The 24,034-nt window shown below is 44.2% G+C and overlaps 1 protein-coding gene across 1 annotated transcript in view; it reads left to right on the plus strand.

The window, feature by feature from the left end:
• LOC120404794 (DNA repair protein complementing XP-G cells) overlaps positions 1-24,034 on the plus strand; it is a 74,896-nt gene that overhangs the window by 14,140 nt on the left and 36,722 nt on the right. The window contains exons 9-10 of the mRNA XM_039537818.1: positions 1,942-2,038; positions 12,115-12,402. Of these exons, the coding sequence (XP_039393752.1) occupies positions 1,942-2,038; positions 12,115-12,402 (385 nt within the window). The remainder of the gene's footprint in view (positions 1-1,941; positions 2,039-12,114; positions 12,403-24,034) is intronic.

Below are 24,034 nucleotides of genomic sequence, written 5' to 3' on the forward strand. Positions count from 1 at the left end.
GGGACCTCGAGAGGTCATCTAGTCAAGTCCCCTGCACTCAAGGCAGGACTAAGTATTATCTAGACCATCCTTGACAGGTGTTTGTCCAACCTGCTCTTAAAAATCCCCAATGACAGAGATTCCACAACCTTCCTAGGCAATTTATTCCAGTGCTGAACCACTCTGACAGTTAGGAAGTTTTTCCAAATCAGAAAGTCACAGCTCTTTTTTAAGAGATTTTATTTTTGTTCAGAACATACAAATGCTATAGATGTCTGAGTTGGAACTGATTCACTGAACAGCCTCTTCAGTCTCACTTGGTGCTGGATCTCTAAAACTTGGTACCAGTTTCTGGAGGAAGGAAACAGCATTTCTCCAAAACATCAGAATTTCTGAAAAATCCATTTTCCCACCATCCCCCCAAAAACAAACAAATCAAAACATGGGGACTGTGAGCAAAAAGGTTTCTCTGACTTTTTCTCCTGCCTGTTTGTGCGATGGTAGGTTGACCCAGGGGAACAGAGCTGATTGGAAAAATCTGACAGTAAGCAAATAAAAATGTGTGCATCTCCCCCTGCTCCCTCCTGCCCTCCCTCTCCCCGTGTTCTGTCCAGCTATTCTGAAACCTGTGCTTGTTAGACTCTTTCATAGCCAGTCAGGTCTGTCCCTTTATGTAAGACTCAGATTTTGGCAAGTGTGCCAAGGCTCTGTCAGTGAATTGGGGTAACTGGTCACTGTGTCCTAATGAAACTAAACTGTACCAAAAAGTCATCCTGTGATAGAATGCAGCTGATCTACTACAGAGTGCAGTACCCCTGGCTCTCACCAGAGGACTTTTGGCCCTATGGGGTGGTGTGTACAGGGAATTTACATCAGCATAGCTACGTGTCTCAGGGGTGCGAAGAATTCCTTCCGTCAACCTGGCTACCACCTCCCAGAAAGGTGGATTATCTACGTGGACAAGAGGAGTTCTCCCATTGGTGTAGGTAGTGTCTACACCGAAGTGCTACAGTGGCACAGTTGCAGCTATGCCGCTGTAGTGTTTGAAGTGTAGACATATCCTAAAGGCTTCAGACAGCAGAGGGAGGAGGCCCAGAGGACAAATACAGGCTTCTGTGGTGCTATTTCAGCTCATACACATGCTCCCTGCTGCCTAAACTCTGGTTGTTTCACTCCCAGCAGCAAATAGTGGGAGGGTTTCTGAGCTGGGGGGCTAACAAGGAAGAGAAGAGTGCTGAGCCAGGAGGGTGAGTTTTCTAAACCAGGAGGGTCAGGTTGAGGAGGGACAGGGTTGTGTTAAGCCTGGAATAACTGTGTGGGAGGTGTTTCAGATTTGTCAAGAAGTTAAGTAGGAAGAAAGGAGTCCCCCTCAGCCTGGTTATAGAGAGGGGTTGGGGCTGGGAGGTGTTTGAGTTGATGGGGGTTTGGCTGGAAGGCACTAAGGGGCTGTGGGAAGAAAATGTGACTTGGCAGAGTTGAGAGCAGGGAGGAATGAAGTATTTGATCGAGGCTGTGAGGGAACAGGGATATGGGGATCCTGGGGTAAAAGCCAGATTAGAGAGGGAGAGATTGGGACTAAGAACAGTAATGGGAGACACAGAGGGATAAATATTTTTCTTTCCACACTACTTTTTACTGAAAAATGTTGTCCCAGTTTTTTACTTTGCTATCTGCAGCCTTGTCACTTATTTTGGGCACCGTCCTCCACTGCAGTGAATAGTGGTAGTGTTCATGGTACTGTCTAGGTGTTATTAAAACTTAAATCATATGTCACAACTTCAGGTCTTTAACATTAATACTGATTTTTTTTTCATGTGCTCAATCAAATCTCAGTTTTTCTATCACCGGTAAATGTGTATCATTTAAAATATATAGAAATGAATTATTTGTGTAGTTCCGTAAATTTTAGTGGTGAATGGGTTTTGTGATCTCTTCTACATGCGAGTCCGTTTTATTTTGTAGGTGGGTAGATATTGTTACTGACCTGAACACTCAAAATCCAGAATACTTGGATATTCGACACCTGGAGAGGGGTCTACAGTATAGAAAAACAAAGAAGGTAATATTGACTTATTAAGATGGCGGGGAAGAACTTTTACATTAGACTTTTTTTTTTTTTTTCCAACAAGCTTATTCATTCTTCGCTGTACCTAAGAAGCTGTAATTTAACTTTTTTGGTGAAGTCTTCTACAATGTTAGAGGTCCAGAGTTCAAATCCTGTGGCTGTCATGCTTGAAGGAGTGAAAATTATTGGGGAAGTTCTGTGGCTTGTGTTATGCAGGAGGTCAGCGTACGTAATCACGGTGGTCCCCTCTGACCTTGAAATCTCTGAATCTATTAATTATAACTTCTGCTGAGAGGGAATGCTGCAGACATTGGAAATTGGAATTTCAGAAAACCAAACATAGATGCTAAAAGAGACACCGCAGAGCACAAGAGTTTAGGTCTGCCTTGCAGGATGTAGGATATGCCAGTCCAGGTTATTGGCTCTTCATCTTTGATACCCTATCTCATTTTACGGTATAATTTTTTGGGGGCATACAATGACCCAGTCCCTGTGTGACAAGATCCCCGGGGTGCAGCCTGGTACTGTAGGACTGCTGTGCCCCCTTAACTCTCTCCAGCTGGGGCTCTCTCTCACAATGCTTTGCTAGTGACAAGCAGGAAGCCCCTTTAAGCACTGTGATCACTCAGCACAACAGCATGTGGCGCCCCATACACTCAGCTGGATTGCATGAATGCTCCCAGAGACACTCATAAATCTCACAGAGAAAGGCACCAGAGCCAAATCCCCCCAGCTCCCAGCACTGGACCTCAGGAATATACTGTCTTGCACTGCTCAAGATGAGTAGTGCATATTTATTAATTGGTTCACCACTTCATCAATGGAAAGTGGATATACAGCAGCCTTTGCAAAATCTGAGCAGATTTGCCATACACTTCATACAAACTCACTAGTAAAGATAAACAGTTAAACAAATTTATTGACTACAAAAGAGAGATTTTAAGGGACTATAACTGATAGGCAAAAAGTCAGTATTAGTTACCCAAAATAAAATAAAATAGGAGCACACAGTCTAAACTCTCAACCCTATTAGACTGGGCAACATCTAGATTAAGCAGTTTTCCTCACCCCACAGGATATTGCAGTTCATAATACACAGATTTCACCCTTGAAATCTGGGTCAGTCCCCTCAGTTGGAGTTTCAAAGTGTCCTTGCTGCTTGCTGCATAGGTGGGAGCAGGAGAAAGGCTCAGCATGTGGCCACTGTGTTCTGTTTTATAACCTCAGGCCCATGTGCTTGGGAAGCACAAGTCCAGGCATGTCTGGGGGCATTGCTGAGTCTCCAGGCAAGGTTGAGCAATTCCCCTGGTGTGGCCTCATGCAGGTGAGTCACTGAATTGTAGCTCCCTTGCTGCACAATGGTTGTTGATGGGTTGTTTGACACCCCGCCCAGGTGTTGGTTATTTTCCTTGCTGTTGCCTCTGGGGAGCTAATATCTGGCTGATTCCCCAACTTACAGCATGTTTTGTTGACAACCATTTAACACATTTCTCATAACTTCATATGCATTAATGACATATATAGATGGATAGAGAAATGACTTTCAGCAGATCATAAACTTTCCCGTAACATCTTACAAGGCATGCTTTATATGTAAAATCACAATTATATTAAAAATGAGGAATATGGGGTTTCCAGGATGCTCCCCCAAGGTATAGAATGTCAAACCCTGTTAGTGCAGCTGGATTTTATCTTAGCGAATTTTTAAATTGATTTTTAAGTTTACCTGACATTAACTTGATTGCGTGACCTCCTTGTTCACTTAGTATAGCATGGTGTAATCAGGAGATAAAGTACAGTGCATGCATCTCCATTTGTTCCATGGCTTTTATTTGTGTAATTTTTCTTTCTTATGGAGGATTAGGCCTCTGAAAAGAATTGAATTTTAAGACTGGACTTGAAGGTAGAGAGGGTTGAAGCATGGTGGAATGGGTTGAGGAGATAGTTCTTCTTTGAGCACTGTCCCTGTGAGTGCTCTACTTCAGGTGTCGGTGCGTCCCGGCATCATTGATTGAAGATTTTCGGTAGCAGTGCTCAGTCGGGACTCGCATTGGAGTCTTGTTTAGTATGCGCATGGTCCGACCCCGCTCACTTCCTTCTCAACCGTCCTCTGCTGAAGATGAGCTCGGGGCAGCGTGGCAGCTTCTTCCCCTGCAGATAGTAAAGAGAGAAAAATAGTAGTTAGATACTTTAGATAAGTTTATTATAGTTCCTAGTTAGCTTAATTACCAGTTAGTTGTTTTAAAAAAAAAGTTTTTTCTCCCATTCCCTGCTCCTTTTGGAGCACGTCTCGAAACATGCTGAGCTTACCTGGCTTTAAAAGATGCAGCTCCTGCCGAGAAACAATGCTACGATTTGATGGACACTCTCTCTGAGTGAGATGTCTGGGTGAATCACACGTACTCCAAAAGCGCGTTCATTGTAACAACCTGAAGGTGAGAGCCTGACGCCACCGGGACCTCTGCCTCAAAATGATTCTCATGGAGAAGTCACTCCAGCCAGGTACAGAAAAGGACCAACCAAAACCTGCCCCTAAGTGCTCGCTTACAATGTTGGAACTGACGAAGAGCACGTCTCCGTCCTCTCATGTAAAGAGGAAGTGAGCATCGACCTCTCCGCAGAGGGATCCGCATAAAAAGAAACAGTCTCCTGTGAGGTCATTCCCCTCGGTGCCAATGACCCCGAAATCAGCACTTACGACTCCCCCAGCACCTCCGTCACAGACCATGCCGTTGAGCCCAAAGCAAAGGGCAGGGAGTCAAGACATAGGCACAGCCATGTCTCCTCCATGGCACCGACCACGCCAGCGCACGCAGCGGACACAGCACCGACCTTGCCACCACCTCCGGTGCCAGCCACAAAATCTGCGCCACTGCCATGCACCGCCTCTGCTGGCACCGACTGATAGTGCCGTGATGGGCCCACTGGCACTTACAAAATTTAGCCACGAGATGGCTGCACACCTTTCAGCTGCAACTAAACCCTCACTACTGCATCCACCAGCACTGCAGCAATTTCCATATCATGGTGTCCCAATCAGCACTCCGTGGCACCAATGGATTGTCCACAAGGAGTGTCATTAGGCTGCCCACTTCCCCTATGGCACCGTCGGTACCCAGTGAGAGCGATGATGAGGACCGGGATGGAGGAATCTTCTTCCCACAACACTCTTCCCTGACTCACCACAGACCTGCTGGGGGTACACTGAGATCTAAAAGCCACCATGGTCAACCACCATATCCATTGTACAGACAACCATGGATGTGTCCCTCCATGGCTTTTCCCGTGCAGTGGCCCCATAGAATCCATGGGCAGCATACAAAGCCCACTATGCCAGAACCTCATTGCCACCCAGAGGTGAACTTCAGTCTCCTCCATTATCTCTAGTGGCTACATCATCTGTAGTCCTAGAGGAGACTACAGAGGAGCCAGAGGAAGAAACAGGTCCTGAGGATGTGTCGCCAACACACAACTCTTCTTCTTCCTCCAATAAGGCCATCATGCCACCTCCACCTACAATGGCAGATGACTTCAAACAATTTCAAGACCTCTTTAAAAGAATCGCACTAAGCCAGGACATCCCATTGTAGGAGGTCCAGGAAAACCAACATAAGCTGCTCAAAATCTCACAACCTTCCTCTTCCTCAAAAATTGCACTGCCGATAGACGATGCAATTCTGGAACCTGTTGAAATGGTATGGCAGACACCCGCCCTCCCACATGCAAATGAGCTGATAGAAAATACTCTGTGCTGGCCAAGGGAATGGACTTTCTCTTTTCTCACCCACTCCAAACAACCCACTCCACCCACTTCAAACAACCCCAGTCCAGATCCACACTCGAGGACAAAGACCACAAGAGACTAGACCTCTTAGGATGAAAGGTCTACACCTCATCCACTTTACACTCCTGGTTTACTGACTACAGTTCCCTTCTGGTGAAATATGATTGACAATTACCAGAAGTTATATGAGTTTATGACCGACCTTCCTGAAGGTAAAAGAGCACAATTCAAGACATTGCTCACCGAGGGACAACTGGTTGCCAGGACTGCCCTACAAGCTTCCCTGGAGGTTGCCAATATGGCAGCACATGCCACAGCTATTGTAATGCACAGAACATCTTGGCTCTTGTCATCTAGCATCCCAAAAGAGCTGCAAATTAAGGTGGAAGACCTCCCCTTTGACAAAGAAAAATTGTTCTCATCTAAGACTGATGAGGTACTCCGCTCTATGAAAGACTCACATGCGACTGGACAGCTACACACCTCCTACTAAGAGAAAGTGCTACCAGCCTTACCACCATGCCAGAGAGTCACAGTTCAACAGTCTACTGTCCAGACCATATGAGACCAACAGACAGAGAAATAGACCTCCAAGGTGCCAACCCTCACAACCTCAACAAGCAGCATTACAATCACCACCTAATAAGCAATGGTTTTGAAAGGTTGGTCGAGGGTCTGAATGACCTCCCCCTCACATCTGTGCCATTTTGCCCATTTAGCCACCAATTGAGACACTTCTACCATGCATGGGAGTGCATCATGCAAGATTGTTGGGTCTTAGAAATCATATGCCATCCCCTTTATTTCTTGTCCCCCTATCCTACCCCCTTCCCCGTCCCTCTTCAGGAACCCTTCTCGTGAGCACCTCTTAAGGCAGGAAATAAATTATCTACTACAGCTAGGTTCTGTGGAACCAGTACCTACACAATACAGAGGGAAGGTCTTCTGTTCCCACTATTTTTTGACCCAGAAGAAAAATGGAGGATGGTGACGCATACTAGATGTACAGAAACTCAACAAATTCATACGCTCCCACAAATTCAAGAGGGTCACATTAGGCACAGTAATCCCAGTGCTGGAACAGGGGGACTGGTTTTCAGCCCTCGATTTACAAGACTTGTATTTCCACATTACCATACACCCAGCTCACAGATGTTTCCTCCGATTCACAGTTGGACATGACCATTTCCAGTATAGGTTACTCCCCTTTGGACTGTCCACTGGACCAAGGGTATTCTCCAAAACACTTGTGGTCGTAGCAACACACCTGCGCAAGCAAGGGATCATATTCTTCCCAGACCTAGGCTGCCTGGCGGGGGGGCAGACTGGTAAAGGGTTCAGCTTCAAAAAGTAGAGTTAGCGTAGCGAAACTGAAACTATTCAACCCGAACTACTACCCCGTCGAACACGTGGGGGGATCAGTCGGCTCCCCGTCCCTCGCCCGCGCCCCGCGCGGCGGTGGGTGGTGAAGTTCGAGACGGGCGGCGCGTCGAGTCGATATATATAGATCTAGATAGAGCGCGATATACGAACTCAAGTCGGCGGCTACGCCCCGCGACCCAGGCGGGTAGTACAGACGTAGCCCTAGACAGCTGCCTCCTGAAAGGCCCAAATCAGGCAGAGACAAAAAAATTACCTGACTAATCATCACCCTCTTCCAAAAATTAGGGCTGCAATTGAACACGCAAAAGTCGACACTGATACCTGCGAAACAACTGGACTTCATTGGAGTGCACCTTCATTCAGTTCAAGCCAGAGCGTTTCTACCTTGAACCAGATTTATAACTATAAAGAATCTCATAGACACTGTCTCCATCTGCCCACAAATTATGGCAAGAACCCGTCTACAACTACTAGGACACATGGCCGCCACCACATGTGTGGTAAAACATGCAGGACTCCACATGTGCTGTCTCCAAGGCTGGCTGGGTTCAGTATACAAACCCATCAAACACAGACTAAACAAGTTGGTAACACCACCTCCCAAAGTGCTAGAATCCCTTCGGTGGTGGACAAGACCAAAGAATCACTGTTCCGGGATCCTCTTTCATCAAGCACCACCCTCAATTATAATCACAACAGATGCCTCCTAGTTTGTTGAGGGCGCACATCTGGATCATCACACAATCCAAGGTAAGTGGTCACCAACGGTGACACACCTCTATATCAACTTACTGGAACTCAGAGCGGTATGGAGTGCCTGCCTCCATTTTCTTCTGCTCATAAGCATGCATGTTCTACATCAACAGACAAGGGGGAGCACAATCCCACTCCTTATGCACCGAGGCCATGAAACTATGGAATTGGTGTATCCATCACCACATCGACATCTCAGCCTCATACCTTTATGGATGCCAAAATACCACAGTGGACACTCTAAGCAGAAGGTTCTGACAGGAAAACAAAGGGAAAACGAATCCCACAGTCTTACAACAGATATTCCAACGATGAGGTTTTCCCACCATTGACCTATTCGTCACATCTCAGAATCACAAATGCCCTCTATTCTGTTTGTGGATGAGATTAGGACCTTAATCTTTAAGGTATGCTTTCCTATTCACATGGAACAACATGCTCTTGTATGCATTCCTGCCGATCCCACTAATCCCCAGAGTCCTGCACAAGATACAGGATGAAAAATGCCAAAATCATACTGATAGCCCCAGCATGGCCCAGACAAACCTGGTACCCGTACCTGTTATGCATGACTGTACTCCACGAACTCTCCCATTGAGATCAGATCTGATCTCAGAAGCTAACAGTCAGATCCCCCATCCAAACCTGGAGAAACTCCATATGAAAGCATGGCTCCTCCATGGTTCTAGCAACGAGTTAACCTGTTTGGAACAAGTCAAACACATGTTACTGAACAGCAGATGTACATCCACACGCAGTACTTAAGTGCAAAAATGGAAAAGATTTCCATATGGAGTCAGGACAAACAGTTCACTCCCAATGCTACACCGCTGTCACTAGTGCTAGAATACCTCTTAGAGATAAAGAATTCCAGACTGTCCAGGAGCTCTTTAAAGTACATCTCACAGCAATCACCACTTTCCATTGCAAGATTGATAGATTCTCGGTATTTGCACATGCGACCACAAAACGTTTTCTTACTGATTTTCAGAATCTCTACCTGAAGTACACCCACCCATGCCCACATGGGACCCAGATCTAGTTCTCAAAGGCCTTATGAGACTACCCTTTGAACCACTCACTACCTGCTCCCTATTGCACACGTCACATCCACTAGCAGGGTCAGTCAGAAAAGTGCACTAATGGCCAACCTGCCATACACAATCTTTTTTAAAGACAAGATCATGTTGTGGCCCCACCCAGAATTCCTCCCTAAGATAGCTTCAACCTTCCATATCAACCTATTAACGTCCCTACATTCTATCCTAAACCACACAGAAACACACAGGCGGCCATGTCACATACCCTTGATGTGCGACAAGCTATAGCCTTTTATTTGGACAAAGCAAAGTCTTTCTTCAAGTCCCTAAGGCTCTTTGTCTCGATGACGGAATGATTCAAGGGCTCTGCTATATCCTAACATAGATTATTTAAGTGGATCTCGAGCTGCATTTGCTTATGTTATGAAACGTATAAGACAGAACCCCCAATGGGTGTCAGATCCATTGCAGTATCTACATGATCCATGGCAGCATCCACTGAATTTCTAAATAATGTACCCATTTCAGAGATCTGCTACATGGGCCTCAGAACATACGTCCACTAACCATTATGCAGTTATACAAGCCTCAAGAGCTGATGCCATACTAGGCTTAAAGGTTCTCTCCTCCACTGTGCAAGTAACTTCAGAGTCCCCCTTTGTGGATGCTACTCTACAGTCACCTGTGGAGCACCCACAGGGACAGCACTTGAAGAAGAAGAGAAGGTTACTCACCTTGAGGTTCTTCGAGATGTGTGTCCCTGTGGGTGCTCCACTACCCAGTCTCCTCCCCTCTAATTTGGAGTTTGATACAAGGACTCTACGTTAGAGAAGGAACTGAGGGGGTCAGGCCGTGCATGCACTAAAGGAGACTCCAACGGCGCCGCAAGACAGCTACTGTGCATGCGTGTTCTGTCTGAGCTCTGTTACCGAAAATCTCCGATCAATGGCATTGGGATGTACCCACACCTGAAGTAGAGCGTACACAGGCAGAGCCAGCTCTAGGTTTTTTGCTGCCCCAAGCAAAAAAAATTTTGACTGCCCCCACCCCAGCCCTGGGCTCCCCCCCCAAACCCCCCTGCTGCCCCAGCCCTGGGCTCTCCCCCCTAACACCCCATGCTGCCCCAGCTCCGGGCTCCTCCCTTCCCCCCAACCAGTGACCCCCCACCCACACACTCCCTGCCGTCCCAGCCCTGGGCTCTGCCCCCTCTACCCGCACCCCCTGCTGCCCAAGCCCTGGGCCAAGCCCCCATCCCCACCTGCACCCTCTTCTGCCCCAGCCCTGGGTCACTGGTAACTCGCTCCCAGGGCGGATCATTCAGCAGGAATTTTGGATGTGCACAGAACACAGACAGGAAAGTGGAACAATTTTCAGCTTGTGTGACTGGAGGATATCTGGATGCATATTATAAGACTATCCTCCATAAATGAGGAAAAGTTGAGGTGCCTTTATTATTCTTTTGTTCCACTCTTTGTTTCTATGGGGAATTTGCCAATGCAATATCACTGTCTTCCTTTTAAACAAATAAAACTTAAAAAAAAAAAAAGGCAATGGCTGTTGAAAATAGCAATTCCAGTCCTAAAAACCACTGGGAAGCATTTCTTGCTCAATTTTATCCTACTTTTTATACAGCAAATTACAGTGGATCAGTAAATTTGATTTGGGAGAAATGAAGTAACAGCTGCCCAAATTGAGCTTGAGCACTCCTGAATTTTGAGATGTTCAAATCTGGAAGGCAGGTGCTAGATTCCCTTTCTGAATATTAGCTAAATCTGGAAAGGAAAGTCAATTTCTGCTTCCATGGCTCAGAAGTGGAAATCCTCCTACGTGCCTGGTACTGAATCTAAAGCTGCCCATGTCCAGAGCCTCCCCTCCCTTACTTTTCATTTTAAATTCTAGTGGGATCCACATACCTCCCTTGCTTCAGATAGAGAGGGCACTGTCCATTTAGTCCACCCAATTCCTTCCTTGGGGGCTGCAAGTTGAGGTCACACCAGTATCTCTAATACAGTCTGAGGATGTCTTCTGAAGGGGATATCTGGGCCAAAGCCGCCTTCTCCTTGGGCACACTTGTTCCCCATTCACAGTGCCACCCCGCTCTAGGAGTGAGCTCTCCATTCACAGCAAGCTGCAGCATGAGGTTTCAGCTACCATACTCCCCCCCCTTTCCTGTTGATGGCAGCCAAGGGAATGCTGGGAAATGTAGTTCTTTCCCTGCTCCAGGGCTGGCTCTATAGGCAGGGAGCTAACCAAGGAACTACAGCTCCCAGGGCCCCCTGCTGGTTCTCAGCTCCCAGGCTGGATCCCTGTGGGCTGCCACCCCTGCAAATGGGCTGCCCCAAGCACCTGCTTGCTTTGCTGGTGTGTAGAGCCGCCCCTGCACACAGGGGCACATACCTCAAAGAACCTCAGTTACTGCACAAGGTGAGTAACCCTCTCTTCTAGGTGCAAGGAAGGGTGCATGGAAGAAAATCTGAAAATGAGTAGAAAGAGGACAGAAACACTGTGGTAGTTGTGCATTTTGGGTGGAGAATGTAAAGGCTAACAAAGGTAGGCAGAAGCTGGGTTATGCTGTCTTGTGAATGCTAGATAGGGAAACTTAAGTATTGTGTAGAAGATTAGGAAGGGAACTAGTAAAAGAGTTGAAGAAACTAAACTAAAGCAGTTTGCTGCATAAATATTCAAAATATTTTCATAAATAATACATGGGAGCGGCGCCAGAGTTTCTGGCGCCCTAGGCAGAATTCAGGGGGTGGCATTTTGTGCACTCCCCACGGGACGCGCGGGAGCTTCCGGTTCCACTCCCATCGCACCGCCAAAGGAGGACCCTCCACCGAAATGCCGCAGGCGACAGCGGCAGTCATTGAGCTGCTCAATTGCCTGCCGCTGTTTTCCGCGGCACGTCGGCAGAAGGTCCTTCTTCAGCGGCGCAATGGGAGCAGAACCGGAAGCTCCCGTGCGCCCCGTGGGGAGTGCACAGAATGCCGCCCCCTCGAATCCTGACGCCCTTGGCGACCGCCTAGGGTCGCCTAATGGAAGCGCCGGCCCTGATAATACTTAAGTACTTTTCTCTGCACGCTTTTTAACAAAACACTTTTTACCTTTGTCAGGTAGGAGGAAACCTGCATTGTATCATTGCCTTTCAGAGACTTAACTGGCAAAGGTTTGGTCCTTGGAACTTCCCATTTGGAAACATTAGACGAGATATGCAACCACAAGCACAGGGAATTGCCAAATCTGAAAGCGAAGACAATATCACCAAGAAACAGCATGGACATCTGGGTAGATCTTTCAGTGCGGGTTTCCATCAAGAGTCCATGTGGAAGAAGATGTATAATCTTCATGAGAGGAGGAACAGTGGATATCAGAGTTATACTGATTATGATGGGAATGATAGAATTTAACTTTAGTACAGCACAGCTGATGTACTAAAGTTTTGCTAAGACATAGTAGGAGTTTATTAAGTCTAGAGTACATATGAATAGAAATGGTATAAAATGCAATCTCATAGTTATTTAAATACTGTATGGTTGTGTTGGGTAACATCAGACGTGTAAACTAACAAGCACAGATTATTGTACTTTGTAATCAGAGTAAATGTAATAAGCAAACTGTTACTTCAAATAATTGAACTGCATTTGGGACCATGAAAACAAAAGTACAAATTGTGGTTAAAGCCATTTATGTAAACAAACAGCATTGAAAAGTATTCGGAGCATGAAACTTTATATCTTATGACTTTCCAAAGTGATTATTCTGCATACTATATAATGATAAAAATGTAGACATTTCCTTCCTTTTTAACATTTTATTTTTATTTTAAATTCAGTAAGGCTGCCATTGTCAATTAGAAATATTGTAATACAAAAAACTTGTGAAACTTAACTGAGTGGGTGGTCTCAGTCTAATTCCTAGTGGACTAGTGTCCATGTCCCTTAAAATAATAATATTTTGCCAACTGGTACCAATTAGTGCTATTGTATCTGAAAAGCCTGAGATTGATTGTACAGGGAAAATGACATTACTCTGGGTCAGGCTTGAGGCACAACAGTAGCTTGTGCTGTTACCCCTCCTCTGCCTGTTATGTAGATTAAGTAGTTGACTTCTGACTACAGCATTTTTGTGAGCATTGAATTCACTTCATTTTCCACAGGCTTCTTAAATAAAAATGAAGTTGAATTTGCTGATAACCAGGCTGAACACACTTTGGCCTGTTGGCTGTTCTTTCCCTTCATTGTGTCTCCCAATTTCTTAGTGTTTTTACTTGTTAATTTTTCTATGAGGGGTGACACTATTAAGTACCAAAAAATGCTAGCAGTCCTAACAGTATATCTGTCAGCAAACAATTTATATTTTTTCAGGTTTCCATGTAAAGCACCTGTATTTGGACTAATATAACTTTCTTTGCCCAAAAACATTTTACCAGTTATAACATTCTATATACAAATGATGTGCCCAAGGATTAATTTTGTTGACATGAACTCTTGTCATGGAATGCAGGGTTTTTTGTGGTTTGCTGCTTTTGTTAACCAAAAAACGGGAGACTTTTAGACAATTGTCTTCATCCAATAAAATTTGTTTTCTACTTTTGTCATTTGTTTGTTTTGGGAATGTCCCTATTCTTAGTCTTGAAGAGTTTATCCTCTGAGGGACTATTTCTGCTTCTCTCACTCAGTGGAATAGCCCCACTGAAGTTTCCTGAATGACGCCTTTATGACTGAGTCCATAATATGTCTGCTGTTGTATGGATTGTATCTGCTTTTTTTTTAAGTATCTTTGTTTAAGAAAATCACAGTGTTGGATATATTAAGCTTATGAATTTAAAAGGGCAGCATTTCTTTTCTATAAGAGAGGCTAATTTGCAGGGGAAGTAAAGGCAGGTGTGGGATAAGCAGGACAGTTGATAATGGTGTTTCCCCACTGTTTGGACTTAAGGTATCCCAGTACTGGTCCATTTCTGGTAGTGGACATTGATGCTTTTCTCCTTCAATTATAAGATCATACGGAACTGTTGATAAACTTGGGACTTTTTCCATTGTTACATTTTTATTTAGCAGGGCTAATGTCCATTTTTGATAATCTGGGACTAGAAACATGTCCATCATTAATTTTTTCTGTTAATATATATTTCACAGGTGAATGTGATGTCTTAAGAAGCACTGGGGATAATCCTACTAAATACACTCAATGTTGCAAAACCCAAACCAAGGCTAATACCTCTTTCTCACAAGGAATAAATTCTTGTTCCACTCACTTCAGAACCTTAGAGACATATGCCAGTGGTCGAAGACCTGTTTCATGGTTTTGACTTAATACACTACTCATTCTAGTACTGGTGGTAGCCAATTGGAGCATAAAAGGTTGTCCTACTTTTGGGTATGTGTAGCAGGGTGGTCCCCCGCTCCTGCCCTAAAGGGCTTAAAATAGCCCAGGAGAGGGCTGTGGCTGGGGCAAGAAGCCTGGGCTGATTGGGGAAAGTAGGCTCAGCTGTGGCCATGCCCCAATTAGGCCCAGTTGGCCCCTCTAAGAGGCTGTGAGCCAGAAGCCCAAACAGTCTCTCTCTGTTTGTAGAGGGAGATGGGCCTGGCTGCAGGGTCCTGAGCAGAGTACCTGGGTGGAGCAGGACTGGGGAAAGGCTGAGGAGCTGGGGAGCTCCAGCCTGGAAAGCCCCAGGCTGCGGCCTAGCAGAAGGCCAAGGGGTACTGGGGGTTGCAGAGGGCAGCCCAGGGGTAGGCCAAGGCAGCAGGTCCAAACCCAATCTTGCAAGTGATGAGTAGGCTGATATTGCAGTCTGCCCCAGGGCATGGGGGCTAGATGATGACTGGCAGTAGCCTTATACTGAGGCGAGGTGGGGATAGTGGGTTGGGGGTTCCCCTGGGAGGGGGAGACCCAGAACTGTGGGGGTACTGTCAGGGGGCAGCACCCCAGTTAAAGGGGCACCGGGGTCCAGGGAGGGACACGGGGGCCAGAGGACAGGCGGATCACTGGCCTGCAGAGGACGCTCCGCAGCTGGAATGAGCTAATTCCCAGAAATCACCAGCAGGAGGTGCCGCAGGGGTGAGTCCGCTCGTCTACAGTATGCTAAAGCTGGGGCTTTTGCTAATGCTTTCTTAAGCTGCATAAAAGCTTCCTGCTGTTTAATCCCCATTCCCAGTTATTACCCTTTTTAAATAATTTAGACAGTGGGCTGGCTTTCTCTGCATAATTCTCTTGAGAAATTTGTCATACCCAAAAACTATCTTAAAGTAGATATCTCTGGGGGCAGGTAATTTTTTGCAATAATTCTACCCATTGTTTATCTGGTGATCGTCCCTTTTGTCCTAATGTTACTTCTACGTAGTTTACTTGCTGCTGGCATATCTGAGCTTTTTCTGGACTAACCTTAAACCCTGTTTCCTTTATTTTCAGTAATACGTGATCTAATTCTCTTTCTAAATTTCTAAATTCTCTTACTTAGTTTTTGTGTTTATAAGGATATCATGTACATATAATATGATATCCTTATTAGGCATGTTATCCCATATTTGTTCACGTGCATATGGCAGATAGCAGGGCTGTTACGGAAACCTTGTGGAGACTGACAAAAATAAAACGAGCTTCCTTGGAATGTAAAGGCAAACTTGTACCAGGAGTCCAGATGCAAAGGAATTGCAAAGAATGCTTTGGCTAAATTTGAAACAGTGCACCATCATGCTCCTCCGATAATAGAGGCAATTACTTTGGAATACTTTGCCACTACTGGGGCTGTCATTGGAGTCACTTTATTAAGAGGCCTAAGATTGATAGTCTTCAAGTTTTACTATCTGCCTTTAAACCTGACCAAATAGCTGCATTATTGGTATTCTGTTGTTCAACTATAATACCTTATTCTAAAAGCCCTTGGATAGTTTTCATTAAACTATGTTCTGCCTCCTTTGAAGTAGGGGATCTGGTCCGGTGATCAAGACTTCTGCTTCTATTTTTCCACATTCTGCCTTATTGGTTGTCCGGACTTCCTTATACTTTTGTGCTATCTCCAGAACTTCTGTTGGCCAATCAGCCCATTTTATTTCTTCTGCTTTGATAGCAGCTAACCTATATCCTGCCTCAATAACAGTTGGTAGATCTATTGTTCTGGCCTTATTGGCGGTATTTCCCACAATAATTTACCGAATCTACTGTTACCTCCAAGCTTACCTAATACATCAACGCCAGTTATTCCATCACCATCTAAATTCATCATACCAAACTGTTCTTTACCTTTTTCTTCCTCCCTAATTGAAAATGAACTGGAGCACTAAATGACACTCTACTCATTGCTTCATTAAATCCTTGCAGCTTCCTGACTATTACAGGAGGTCCAAATAAATTCTTATCCTTTGTACTAACTGAAGAAAATGAGACACCTGAGTCTATTAACATATTTTGTCTGAATGCTCCCCTATTCAACTCCATATACACAGTGGGTCTCCTCCAGTCATCTGCTTGTAAATGTGCCACTACCTTAGCATGATTTTCTTTTCCCAACATTGGGGAGATGGGGGGGCACTCGACCTCCCTATGCTTGATTTGGAGGGTGAGGTGGAGCCGTCAGCATGCTCCTTTTATGATTCAGCAGTCTTCAAAGTAGTTCTTTTGTAGGAAGCCCATGAATTTGTTTTTAGGGTCATATGGCAGCAATTCTCCACATAACCGATTTCTTCCTGGATCACGTTTTGTTGATTCATGAGGAACAAACTTTCTGTTCCTATTCCCTTCTTGCTTTATTCTTTCTCTATTTTGCTGACTTTGTTGATTTCCTCGTCCTCTGGGGCCATTATTAGAAAAAGTTATTACTGATACTTTCTCAGGTTTTCTTTTCTGAAGTAATTTCGAAGGTGGCATTGTTTCCCACTGTATTTCATGTAGTCTTTTCACTTTATCTTCTATAATGTGGAGAGGGGTATGTGGAGGATCATCAGAGACCATCGCCATTCTGATCATTGGATCAAATCCTAGTATTAATGCTCTTTTATACTGTGGGGAATCATATATCACTTGATATCCTAATGGGATGATTCCTGCATGTTTGTATAATAAATTCTTTCTAGCTATGGTTCAGGTCTTTCCTTTGATCGTTGCTTTTCCTTATGAAACCATGCCACTGGATCTTCTCCAGGAAAGAAAAGCTTCAAGATTTCTCTACCAGTATCACCACCTTCTCCTCCCTGGATATCATAAGGAAGCCCAGCAAATTCATCTGAATGTATGCACTTTTATTAACGCAGAGATCATTTCCTATTAATCCAGGTATCCCCGTTGTTTTAGCTAGCCATCCGTTCACTGTGTTCCTGTTCAAAGGACCTATGGATTTTCCTAGAGCTCTAATTTGCTCAGGGGTATAGAGTCTTTCCTCTACCCTCTCTTCTGTTTCCATTGGTGGTAGTTTTGGTTACTGTGGAGGTAATAATTGGAGCTACGGGAGGTGGCCTTTGATATTCTGGCTCTTCCCTTGGTGGACTAAAATTCTGTAGTAGACTCTTTGGGATTATCATCATAGCAAGGAGGACCCATATCTTCTTCATCTGATTTCACCACTCTAGGAACTTTATTGCTGTTATGGCTCCTCTGCTGGCTTTCAATTCTTCCTTTAGTGCATGAATTTGTCTTCTGCAGGCTAAATGATTTATTCTTTTTTCCTCTTTTGCATCTGAGATGACCAGCTTCATAGCAGCTTGTCTATCTATTGCTTTTTGTTTCCAATAGGGAGTGCTATACTGTTAACATCCAGATAGGTAATCTAGCATGAGCCTACCCAGGGACGCCAATTTGTTACCCCACTATTTGGACTTAAGGTATCCCAGTACTGGCTTGTCTATCCAATGGGGAAGAAAAGTGGTGATCCGCCCTAAAAGAATTGTCAGAGTATTACCAGGGGGTTTGTCTCCGACTCACAGAGGACTCCCCAGAGCAGGCTAATTCTGTTAACCCTTGAAAGGACACAGATAGAGCCCTCTGATCAAGAATAGACATACAAGCAGTAATACTTCAAAAACAAAATCTTATTTATTGAGGGGAAAAATTAGGTGATTACAGTATATTCAGTAACACAAGAAAGAAAAAAATTACAATGTATAATAGGTAAAGCAAGAAACACTAATTTTTTTCTATCATAAGTAATTAGATTAGTGTTCAAAATCATATATTTAGGTGGTACAAGAGACTACACCAGGGATCAGCAACCTTTCAGAAGTGGTGTGCCAAGTCTTCATTTCTTCACTCTGGTTTAAAGTTTCGTGTGTCGGAAATATATTTTAATGTTTTTAGAAGGTCTCTTTCTATAAGTCTATAATATATAACTAAACTATTGTTGTATGTAAAGTAAATAAGGTTTTAAAAATGTTTAAGAAGCTTCATTTAAAAAGTTAAAATGCAGAGCCTCCCCGGAACGGTGGCCAGGATCCAGGCAGTGTGAGTGCCATTGAAAATCAGCTTGCGTGCCGCCTTTGGCACACGTGCCATAGGTTGCCTACCCCTGGACTACACAGACTCTGAGACAAATACACTGTTGCGAGTTGATACACGCTGAACTTTTCATTTATATGCATAAGGTCTCCAGTATAACATTATACCACAACAAAGATTACAATGTAACAAACAAATATCTAATGCATATGCATAAAACAGCACTGCAACACAGCATTAAAGAAACATTGAACAATTAACAATTACCATTTTGCAAGCAGGGGCCGGCTGCTCACAGGATGGGGTGAGGCTGGTCACACTCAGAAGCAGGCATCCAGCTTTATTGACAGACACACACAAGCAGCCTTTAAAAACAGCCAAGGAATCAGACTTATTCATTCTTTTCTCAATCCCTCTGATCGTCAGGGTTCCTTCTGATCTGTCTGTTCCTGATTGGTATTGTTGTAATTGTCTCTAGTCTGCACTACTGCCTCCCTGGTTGTCTTCTCAATCTTCTGTTCTCCTCCTGCTCTTCTCCACTCTTTCTCCCTCTCAACCACCACACCAAGCCTACTTTTGACCAGTCTTATATTCAGTCTGATTGGTTGACCTTTCAAGCTCCCTGTTTGCGTGGCACCTTGTTCAGCTAATCAGCTTCCATTCTGAAATCATAGCTAGTCCTCCATCTTGAGAAGTCAGTAGGAAGTCAATGTGTCCATTATTTGGGATATTTTAACTATAAACTATCATTAATTATAACTTACTTAAAGCGTCTAGTCTAAAACTAACTACTGTTCCCTACAAACTAAGGGTACGTCTTCACTACCGGCTGGATCAGTGGGTAGCAATCGATTTCTTGGGGATCGATGTATTGTGTCTCATCTAGACGTGATATATCGATCCCCGAACGCGCTCCTGTTGACTCCGGAACTCCACCAATGCGAACGGCGGTAGCGGAGTCAACATGGGGAGCTGCGGACGTCGATCCCGCGCCATGAGGACGGTAAGTAATTTGATCTAAGGTACTTCGACTTCAGCTACGCTATTCACGTAGCTGAAGTTGCGTATCTTAGATCAATCCCCCACCCCCAGTGTAGACCTGCCCTAAAACACTCTGATGCAATCACACCATTGTAATGCTAATTGGGAGAGGTGAATTGTTCATGATGTTTCTCAAACCCCGCCCCCCTTCTGATTGTCAGTATCTCTATCCAAGGTGCTGCAATCTGTACAGGATTCAAGCAAGTGAAAACTGGTATGATAAACTTGCTGGTATGATAAACTTGTTTGTCTATCCATCACTTTATTGGCTTGATGAGTGCAATGAGTGTGTAGTTTTGTTCAGTGTTGGCTCAAGGCTTTTATATTTATGAGACCGAGCATAGACATGTTTTTGTAGAAGAAGAAACGGTTACTAACATTCTTGTAACTGTTGTTCTTTGAGATATGTTGCTCATGTCCATTCCAATACCCACTCTCCTACCCCTCCGTCAGAGCAGCCAGAAAGAAAGAACTGAAGGGGTGGTGGGTTGGCAGGGCCCTATATTGAGTGCCATGAAGGTGTGACCCCAGAGGGCACCCAGGCCAACCTGATCGATCCTGCAAGGGGAAAAATCTTCCAGCTGCCATGCACGTGGCACGTGCACCTAATTAGAATGGCCATGAGCAACACATCTCGAAGAACAACAGTTACTAGAAGGTTAGTAACCATTTCTTTTTTTAAAAAATACCAGAGCACACAGATATAGGTTACATAGTAATTATAATGAGGTAAGCTACCAGGAACAAAAAAGCAGATAATGAAAATCATAATTTGCTTTTAAAAATTGTTTCTTCTGTCTCTCATTCTTTTGTTCTGCTCTGTATTTTGAGTATTTAGATGGGGAGGAATAGCTCAGTGGTTTGAGAATGGGCCTGCTAAACCCAGGGTTGTGAATTCAATCCTTCAGGGGGCCACTTAGGGATCTGGGGCAAAATCAGTACTTTGGTCCTGCTAGTGAAGGCAGGGGGCTGGACTTGATGACCAGGGTCCCTTCCAGTTCTGTGAGATAGGTATATCTCAAATTTTTATTATTAAGCGCTACAGAGTAGTAACCTTTCTTATTCTGTGTCTAGTACCTAGCACATTTTTGTATGATTTATAAATAATCCGTACATATAACAACAGTGTGAGAGTAATCTGTGATCAAAATACATTTATTCAGCACTGTTATAAAGCCTCTTGGAGGGAACACTGCAGAAATTAACGCCTAATACAACACAAAGAAAAACTAGATATGGAAATCTCCCGGCATTTTGTCTCTAGCATTCTGCAGGGTTTCCCTAACAAGACAGGGTCAGCTGCGAGATCTTGTGACAGCTCATTCTCAACATTTGCAGTTATGGAACACTGAGTCCATTAAAACCTTTTCCAGTGACTCCACATTGTAACTTTCTAGGGAACTTTCTTTCCTGAGGGCTAGATAACAGTTTTCTGTTGGTTTTATATCACCTTTTCCTAAGTTGGTGCTACATGTTTTTAGCCAGTTTTAAGATGGTAATTTTGACATCAGCAAGGGTTGAATCAGAACTGAAAGGATAAATCTATTTTGCTCAGACTAAACATGGCTGACCTACTCCGAATACTGCCTCTAATCTTCGGATATCCCTTGATACAAGGATGATTCTGCCAAGGGGGTTCGTTGGTGGGTTTTTAAGTGGCTGAGGAGCCCAATTCGTGCCCTGCAGATTTTCCCACAGAAGTGACAGGTGTAATCTTGGAGGAGACTTAGTTGTTGGCTGACTATTGTGCCCTTTCTTTCCTCCTTCATCGCTTTTCAGTCTCATGTACATGTCTGTTTTCCTCAAAGTGATCTGTGGCTTGATGTATGGTGTGGCGCCACTTCTGATGCCCTCCATGAGCCCTTTTTCCCTGACTTAACTAAGAGAAGAGTACTTGCTTCTGTGGCAAAAGATTTTGCCTCAGTTGTTCCAATTACCTTAACAACTTAAACCTCAGAATGGGGTTTAAAATCAGAAAATTATAACTTGCTTAATTAGACAGAAAGAATTGTGGTAGTGTTAGGATCCTTTGAGATGCTTAGACTAGTAATTAGTTTTAAAAATAAATCTTTAATTAGATAAAAATTAATAGTAGTTTAAATTAGAAAATCCAGTAAGAGTGGCTATAGGGTGATGTAGTGGAAGATTCCATTTCTAAGACACGTAGGGATCCATTACCTATGGCGTAATAATTTCACTTCCTGTAATGCAATGGGGAATGACTCCACTTCTTATGGGGGAATGACTCAGCAAAATCCCATAGGGATACATTGTAGCCCTATACATTATAGGAATACATGGGGCTTCCATACAGGAAGTAGCTAGGGGTCATCCACAAGTCAGCTGAAACCCCCCCATAGGAATACATTATAGCTCATAGGAATACATGGGACTTCCAGTGAGGAGGAAGAGCTATTAGTCACATGTTGGTACATGTGACATAATTAGCATATGCGAATCTGAAATTAGCATACACTAAATCCTAGATGCTGATTGGCTAAGTCTGAGTATCATATGTTGGTACACATGACTTAAAGTAGCATATGCTAATCTCTGAAAGCTGATTGGCTGAATCAGTGAGTGAATTATGTTGATGAGCTGACCAAATCGTATATAATGGTGACAGACAGCGGGCTAAACTTTGTAGTGGGATCAGAGACCTTGAAGAGAGAAGAAACTGCAGAACACCTAGGAAGGAGAAGACACACAATAAGCAACAGCAATTGCATCGGCGGAACTCTGCAAAGCATAAGCTGCCTGAAAAGCAGTTACTGCAGCAGTACCAACGTTGCCCAGAGTAACAGCTGTTTCTGCTACCCAGCCAGCAGTGGGTCACCCCAGCAGCTTCCGTCTCTCCTACCTGAGGAGCCGCTTTACTTCAGGAGTAGGTAGCTGTTCAGCACAGCAGCTACTGGAGACTGTCATCAGCAAACAGCCATTGCTGACAAACTGTGACAGAGCAGAAGGACCTTTTTATCTGACACGGTTCAGAGGGATTCTATAAGAAAACCTTGTAAGTTCAACCTTCTTCTATTTTATTATCCCAGACTGTATGGGGTTTGCTTGTAAATAAAGCTGGGTGGCTGTGGAGTGAGTGAGATCTTTCCCTACCCATCTTGTAACCGCCTGGCCAGTGCTTATTGGATATCTAGCTTTAAGTAGTTAGTAGTGAATGTTTAATTGATATATTGTTATATACTGTTATCAACCGAAGTTGGTATTATAGTTTTGCATCTTTATTTGCCACGTCACTTCATTCCCTTTTCAACTGTAACCCCTATTATATCTATCTCTATTATTTTACTGTAACCACTCATTTCTAAATAAATATTATTTTTGTTTTTGAAGATTTACTGCTTACTTGTCTATTCTTGATCGGAGGGCTGTATCCGTTTCCTTTCAAGGGCCAGCAAGGCTAGTTTCCCTGGCAATTCCTTTAGGGTGGGCCACATCCTTGGTTACTGGTTTAGATAATTACAGAATAAAGGTTTTAACTTAAAAGCAGTGTCTTAGGCAACATCATTGGTATAGTATAATTGAATTAAATCTTGTGGTAACACTTTGCGAGGCACGTGTCAGGTATACCTGTGTTGGTGTTTCATGACCTGTGCTTCTATACTGCTGAAGTTGGCTGCAGAGAGAATGCTGATGTTAGTGCATCGGTCTTCCCAGCTGATCCTGGGAATCCTCATGAGGCAGTGCTGCTGGACCCCTCCAGCTGCTTGAGATGTTGTCTGTAGGTTACCCATACAGAAGGGTGGGGATGACAACAGCCTTGTAAACCAAGGTCTTGGTGCCTGTTTGCAGATCCTATCACTGAAGACTTGTTTGTGTCGTTTTCCCAAGGAGGTGCTGGCACAGAGGATCCTGTATTCAATTTCTGTGTCAATGCTGGCTGTTTGAGAGAGAGGTGGATGCCAAGGTATGGAAAATGGTCCACATTTTCCAGGGTTCTCCGAAGCAACTGTGCCTGGATCTAAAACTTCTATTTAACTATCAATGCTTACTGAGATATGAGCTAGATCAGAGCTTATCTCTTAGGTTAGCTTCTCAGAAAGCTTGAGTACTTGAATCAAGTCTTCAATAAATTCCACTTGTACTGAGTCAGAATGACATTAAGATCCTCAGAACAAAAGAAGAGCCCACTTATTTTCCAGCAAGGATAAAATCATGTAGTAAGTGGAATGCCAACTGGTGATGACATTTCAAATTAGCTGGGTAATAGCCTGGTCTTTTGTATGCCAACAATTGAGAAGTCCTTGAAAAGTCCAGTCAACCTCTGTCTGACCAGCCTGAATTATTGCTCCAAAGCCATGAATGCTTTGGAGCAACATGCAGCTCTTAGGTGATGTCTGGATGCTTAAAGGCTGTTGCAGAGGTGATTCTGAATCCACATTCCCTAAACTGGGGTTAGAGAATAAATCAACTACAAACAGTCCCCTTCCCAACTCCAGCAGCCCCGAAGCTTCTGTTCCCTACCTCCCAATCCCGGCCATTTTAGGGCCTGACTCCTCAGCCCAGCCGCTCTGAACCACCTGGCGGTCTGAGTTTATACTGAGTGAATGG

The sequence above is a fragment of the Mauremys reevesii genome, linkage group 1 (genome assembly GCF_016161935.1).
Source record: "Mauremys reevesii isolate NIE-2019 linkage group 1, ASM1616193v1, whole genome shotgun sequence".
NCBI lineage: Eukaryota > Metazoa > Chordata > Testudines > Geoemydidae > Mauremys > Mauremys reevesii.